Source organism: Hypomesus nipponensis, chromosome 13, assembly GCF_054491055.1.
Source record: "Hypomesus nipponensis isolate SF chromosome 13, ASM5449105v1, whole genome shotgun sequence".
In the NCBI taxonomy this organism is placed as follows: Eukaryota; Metazoa; Chordata; class Actinopteri; order Osmeriformes; family Osmeridae; genus Hypomesus; species Hypomesus nipponensis.
Window position 1 is genome coordinate 3,705,943 of NC_140373.1, and position 6,756 is coordinate 3,712,698.

A 6,756-nucleotide genomic window follows, 5' to 3' on the forward strand; every position below is an offset into this window, starting at 1 on the left:
ACTCAAGGCTGAAAGTTTCTCTGCTTGTTGTTATGTCCAGGAGACGGCAACAATAGCGTAAATGTGTCTATCTAGGCTCTCTGGTTGCTGTTTACACGTACACATCAAAGACTTAGGCTTCAGTTGTTTGTGAATTCTTCTGACATTTCTCTTTCAAACCCGACCTTAGAGAAAACAATAAAGCGGATGTTTTGGTTTTGTCCAAAATAAGATGTTTCTCCCAGTCGGAGGAAGGAGAAAACAGACAAAAAATAGTCACACTTGGCTGTCTGTCTTAAAAGACATACTGATAGTCGTGTTTACTTCAGTTATCATGTAGACGCAAGAGCGACGCCCTACCATGTCTCTGGTCTGAGAGACTGTGTAATGAAAAGCTGCTGGTAACAAGTCATTAGTAACCCCAGAGATCCCACTAACATGTCCGTTTCCTTGTATTTTAGTACTGATTTTCTTGTAACCCTCTGACGTAGTAGCCTTTTCCATTTGTTGTTTTACAAGCTCCTGAGGGACTGATCAAAATAACAAATCCCATTTTTGCCCAGCGTTAATTTCTGTCAATCGTACGTACACTGAGTCACCCTCCCTAACGTACGGATCTCTATGGATTACTAAACAAAAAATAGCCGATTTTTCTTCTGCCTCTGTGTCAATCCTGAACTGACAACCTCGATAACACTGTAAGCAGTATAGTATAGTTGTGTAGTTTAAGACTGTTCAGGATTGTAGGAGGGTGCACATGCCTTCATGAAGGAACACATAGAACTGTCTTCTCCTTACTCTGTTTCTCCATGTGTTCTAGTTACATACTGCATGACTGTTCTGTGAGTTCTCTCACAGAACAGATGTATCTGGTGGCTGGATATTGCTGTAATTGGCATGCTGATATTACAAGAAATTGTTACCGTTGATAGACTGGACTTGTTTCCCCAGCTAGGTGATGGATGACATGTGACATTATCTATGTGGCAAACTGGCACATCAGATGAGATGTGTACCATCTTTGATGACTTACCAGTCTGATAACCGATATCGGTACTGCATGTGTGTGTAATTCTTGGTTGTGTGGATGTAAACGGATAATTACACCTTTTAATGTTTTCATGTAAACAGGTGTACTGTAGTCTTATGGTTTCCGGTTAACTGCCGCCTCTTTGTCTAATTGTCGGGTACATTTCTTATTTTAGCCAAGCCGTTTACTACCGTGACTCAAGGAAAGATTGACACACCACACAACATGGAAACTCTGGGGAAATATGGTATGTTTGGTTACTGTCATTTGATATGGCCTCTGAGTGACCCTTAATATCCATTCCCCTGTCATTTAGATGTTCATAAATTATTGGTCTGACATTCACCAGCTTTCAACCACCATTTCTTTTTCTAGCTTAACTCCGGTCTGCAAACAGACATGCCTGGTCCAGGAAAGCACTTTGCTCATATTAGTGGCTCCCTCACTCAGAAGATAAGGGCTTAATAAAAATGTAAGATTATATTCCCTTTATAAACCTCTCAGTGCCACCGGAAGGAGTCAGACATTCTCCTGGGAGAGACATCCATGCAGGTAGTGTGGGCTCCTGTGTCCGGAGTCATATTTTCTCACTGTGTACAAGCACACGCCATGGGAAATGTAATGAGAACAACATGGAGTATGAAGATAGAGATTCTGAGACAAATTGAACCTGTTTTTAGACAGTTGGTCTGGATTTCAGTTGGTTCAGTTATTATTTCAGTAATAATACAGTATGTTAATTACCTTTAGAGGAAATGGCCTAAGCTCAAATCACAGCATCAAATAATAGCATCACTAACCACCAAAGACACCATATTCCCAAACAGTTGCAATCAGTGGAACTTTGATCAGCACACTAACAACTCATGTTAGAATTTAAAGCTTCTCCTGCTCTTTAAGTGCTCTCGAAGAGTCCATTAGCTGGAGACTATTGGCCCATGTAAGTGTAAACTGTCCTTTTAGTGTTATGTAGCTACTTTCCCAGAGTTTGCTCTCGTAAAGACAGGGAGTACCTTAATGAGTTTGCTTATAGCATGTTGTTGTTTCTTGTCATTGACTTTTATTGCCAGTAGAGTCAACCGAGTGGCTGATCAAGGGGATCAACATGACAGTCTAGCCATGTTGTCGTGTTGTAAAGAGAGGGTGTGTGCAGTCTGCTCCAATTGGCAACCCTATTGCTTTCCAATCACCATTCACGGGGACATCATCTACACAGCTGTTTCTCATTTCTCGAACTCCTTGAATACATTTTAAAAAAAAAGAATATTGTTTATATGTAACTTATTATATTTAGTTACAGAAAGGGAAAACATCTGATAGAGGTTTTCTGTCTCCTCAATTGTTAGATACTGTTTCCTGCTGTTTCAACTGGACATCATTTAGATGGATGTTCTCAGGAGTGAATATATGGCAAAGTGATGAAGCAGGATGAACCTTATATCGACCTCACAGCTCTTTGGCCAGACACCTCTTATTGACTAAAACATGACTTATGAAAGTGGAGATGTTCAACAAACACACACACTTACACACATATATGCAAGGTAAAGTACCCTTTTATCTGTTTTCCATAAAAACAATACTGGTGCGCATTGTTTCTGAGTGTGCAGGGTGGGAGAGACCGATGTAATCTAAGGTAAACAATGTTAAAGATAGTCCAAATTTGAACAGTAGACCGTTAAGATATTAAGATAAGGTTTAATTCAGTGGATGTGCGAAATGATAGGTAAACATTTACTGAAAAGGTATTCACATTTACATTTATTAATTTACCAGACGCTGTAATGCAAAGCCACTTCCAAGAGATAGCTTTATAAAAAGTGCATAGGTCATTGATCATAAACAACGAGATAGCCCCCCAAAAAACAAAACATGAGCATACATTGTGAAGCAACCAAGTGCCAATGGGAAGAAACATAAGAGCAAGTAGTTAAACAAGTTCCAAATTAAACAACATGAACCTCAAAAGTGCAAGAGTGTAGCTGTAGGAAACAAGTGTGTCTTAGGCCTTTTCTTGAAGGTGGGGAGACAGTCAATGTCTCTGATGGAGGTGGGGAGGTAATTCTGACATTGGGCGGGCGCTGTTGACAGGTGGGACCACCAGACGGTTGTCAGAAGACCGTAGGTAGCGGGTGGGGGTGTAAGGCTGGAGGAGAGACTGGATGTATTCTGTGTCATATAAATCCAAAGTGTATGTACAGTGTGTATCAGAGTTTAATAGTACAGACTTGTGGTCCAGGCAGAATTATCTGTCTAGCCAAAAGTATGTCAACCTTAAAATGTTATTCCAATGAACTTTTTATTTTTGTATTTACTGGTTTGATGCTTGGTGAAGGAATGGTCTTTTTCCTTGATCATTAAAAAAAAAAAAAAATATCACTTAGAATCGGTTCTTTCGTGGTCACCAATTTAAAGTTTACCAGACATGGATTAAGCCTATACTGTAGTCCTAAAGTAAGAGAACAATTCAAGGAGTAATTCCATTAAAAACGTTTTTACTCTAGCACTATGATTAATCCATGTCTGCGAAACTGGGCCTTAGAGAAGAGTTAGGGTTAGGATTGGGGTTAGTCTGCGCACCACTTTACAGACAAACGTCCCCTAATGATATGAGGATGTAGTTAGTGAAGTCAGAGTATGATGATGCTGCAGTAAAGTAACCCGTAAGATTTATTTTAGTAGCCTACGGAATTTGTCCAGTTTTCTTAATGCTGTTACCGAAGCAGATGAATCAACAAGATAGAACACTGTGCTCTGAGTCAAAACCTCTGACGAAAGACAAGTTGGCGAAAACATCGATTTACAACGATTCACGATAAATGAATGGTGGGATGAACTCCATGCTGGATTAACTACAAGAACTGGCAGTTCCCCTATTTTGTATCTAGAAACTGCTGATCTAACTGTGTTAAACATTTTGGGATACGATTCGGATACAAAGGGTTGCCTTTATGTACATAACCTTAAGGCCTATAATTAGTCTACGTCAACGTCTTCGGTGGTGGTTTGCCTACTCAACATGATTTACACCTAATTGGGCCAGCAGCTGATATCTGACCAATGAGGGGTGTGGTTTCCCTCGTTCTGCCCCTCACTGTGATGTCTCGAGGCGAGCATCAGGTAGCTCACAGTATATAAGCCCTTGCAATAAGGGGAAAAACAAGGTACTCAAAAGGAACTTCGTGACTGCCTGTGGACACAACCAGACCCTATCAAAAAGTGAGTTTGTTTTCTCTGATGCACTTTTCTGATTCTTTTTTATTCTGTATTCATGTCTTGAACAATTTCCCTTAATGTAAGTGGTTTTATGGAATCGTTGTTATGTCATGGTAAAAATGTTCCAAAATAGGTCTGAATTGAATGGAGTCATCCCATTTGTGATATAAATTGCTTTGACTGGTGAAGAATAAATTGATAATTGAAATCTATTTTCACATCTGGTGGGTAAGTGTTCAGGACCCTGGACAGCACTGTCGCCTATTTGTTTATGACGAGTTCTAGTCGAAGAGGCGCGAGGTTGCTGCAAGTCTCAGTACACTGCTTGATTTTTTTTCTGCTGAATGAGAATCATATTGTGTCAAACTTTTTAATGTTCTCTTACAGGTTGTACATAATCGCGATGCTTGTTCTAAAGGTCGTTGGCTATACCTTATTTGTTGCAGATGGCCATGTTGAGACCGTGGATTTTCATCGCAGCCCTTGTCTTGTGCGTACTGGTATGTTTGAGTAGCTTTGCCGATGCCTACCCCCCCAAACCGGAGAGTCCAGGGAACAATGCGCCAGCGGAGGAATGGGCCAAATACCACACAGCTCTACGGCACTACGTCAACCTTATCACTAGACAGAGGTAAGCGCAATAACCGCAATCTGACGGATCTGTTGGGGTTTTTCTTTGTGCCCCGGTTTAAGGATTCTTTAAAAAGGTTCTAAAACATTTTATGCAACCACGCTTGAGTTTTGGAAGTTATTAACGAAGTTAAAGTTATATCTTTTCGAAGATGATACATCTTTACTGTGCATAGGCCTACCACTTTTTGATTTACAGTAGCCCACAAAGTTCATTATGGAATGATTACATTACGGCGCAAATTTACGACCGCTGTGTAAAGGTCACGGTGTGGTCTTCACTTGTTAACTGAAATGATGATGCATGCTCTGGACAGCTGCCCTGCTTTCACTCTAACCTCCTTGTGGAGTGTAATATACAGACATGAATAATCTGTAATGGCCCCACTGGGACCTCAGAAGGCCAATTAGCCAACCAAAAAACATTGCAATCTCGTTGCACTGCATCATTAGGCATGTAGGCCTACTGATCATCATTATTATACCCTTCTAGAAAATGATAGTGAACACCAACCTTTTGTTAACTTTATGTTTTTACAAGCAATATCACGGATGACTTCACAAGATTGATTTTGACATCTGACAACCAACCTAAAACTAAAAACAACAAGGAAAAACACCCTGGATTGAAAAAAAAGACACCTTAATTGAGGATTTCTCCTCTTTTATCCACCCCCCCCCCCACACACACACACACACTGTGCACTGTGTGCTTGTTTGTGTCTGAATGCATACGTGTGTGTTATAACTATCAGAGATACTGCATGTTGGCGTGTATAGATGAGACTTAACCCCAGTCCTCTATTAGACCTCCCAAGACAGCAGGGTGTATTATTAACAGGGCTGGACTTGTCATTGTGTGTCAGGGGTGTGTCACCCAGACAAGCCCCTGGATTCTCTGAGCTTCACACCTCAATGCTCAGCCGTTAGGGTTGGAGAGGTTGTGTAGGGATTTGTAAATGTCTGGAACTAATTGCTCATGTGATTTGTAACTCGGTCAACTAACCATGGAGATGGCAGAACTTGAATGTCTAATGTAGCTGCCTGGCCCACTTTACAGTTCTACTCACAAATGACACATTATTGATGTCCATGAATAGACATGGCCCAACAATAAAAGACAACAATAAAAAAAAAACAATCAAACACATTCATGACCCCAGGGGGGCCATAAAGATCAAACCACTTTCCTGATTAAAAGGGAATCAAACAAATGTTGTTCTGTGACTTGTCCTCGCTCTGCCAAGATATTGCACTCATCAAGAGAGATCAAATCAAATCAAATGTATTTGTGTAGCCCTTTTTACACACAAGCATGTCACAGAGGGCTTCACATACGCCCATAGAACATCTTTTTTTGGACAAAGCAAAATAGCATTCAGGTGAACTGAGGATAGTTGCCGCTTGTCGTCTCTGCCAGGTACGGTAAGAGATCTGCTCCTGAAGCTGCGCTGGCCTGGCTGCTGTTTGGAGAGGACTCGGAAAGCAACCCAACACCACGGTCAGACAGACATGGAGGGAGAGGGATGCTGTAATGACTGGTTGTCGGTTTGTTGATATGCGTATGTTGATGTGTGTGTGACTTTTGTCTCTCTTCCAGTTCAGACAGCAGTGACCCATGGTGATCCATTCCATCCAGGACCTGAGTTCTGCTGATGTTCTACTGCAATGGGGACCCAAACATCAATACAGGGCCTGAGATACGACCTGACCTGGAGTGTTTCATTCCTCTTATTTGATTGAAATGCATGCATCTCTCTATCTTTCTTTAGAATTCATATTTTCGTTGTCGAAAATGTACGTCATTTGTTACTTAATTTAAAAATATCAAATAATAAATGTAATTATTGTGCCATATCCAGTATCACAGTTTTTGTCTTTTTAAAATTGCCTCGTATCAT

General features: G+C 40.7%; 1 protein-coding gene across 2 annotated transcripts; it reads left to right on the forward strand.

Moving 5' to 3' along the window:
* The first annotated feature begins 4,167 nt into the window (after positions 1 to 4,167).
* On the forward strand, positions 4,168 to 6,719 carry LOC146259522 (peptide Y-like). Of its 2 annotated transcripts, none has more exons than XM_084670922.1 (4): positions 4,168 to 4,228; positions 4,672 to 4,856; positions 6,276 to 6,356; positions 6,456 to 6,719. In XM_084670922.1, exons 2-4 carry the CDS (start codon positions 4,672 to 4,674, stop codon positions 6,478 to 6,480), a joined length of 291 nt encoding a protein of 96 aa, XP_084527048.1. In that variant the 5' UTR covers positions 4,168 to 4,228; the 3' UTR covers positions 6,481 to 6,719. The 2 variants fall into 2 exon arrangements, with proteins under 2 accessions (XP_084527048.1, XP_084527049.1); XM_084670923.1 differs by having other exon boundaries at positions 6,461 to 6,719.
* The last annotated feature ends 37 nt before the right edge of the window (positions 6,720 to 6,756 follow it).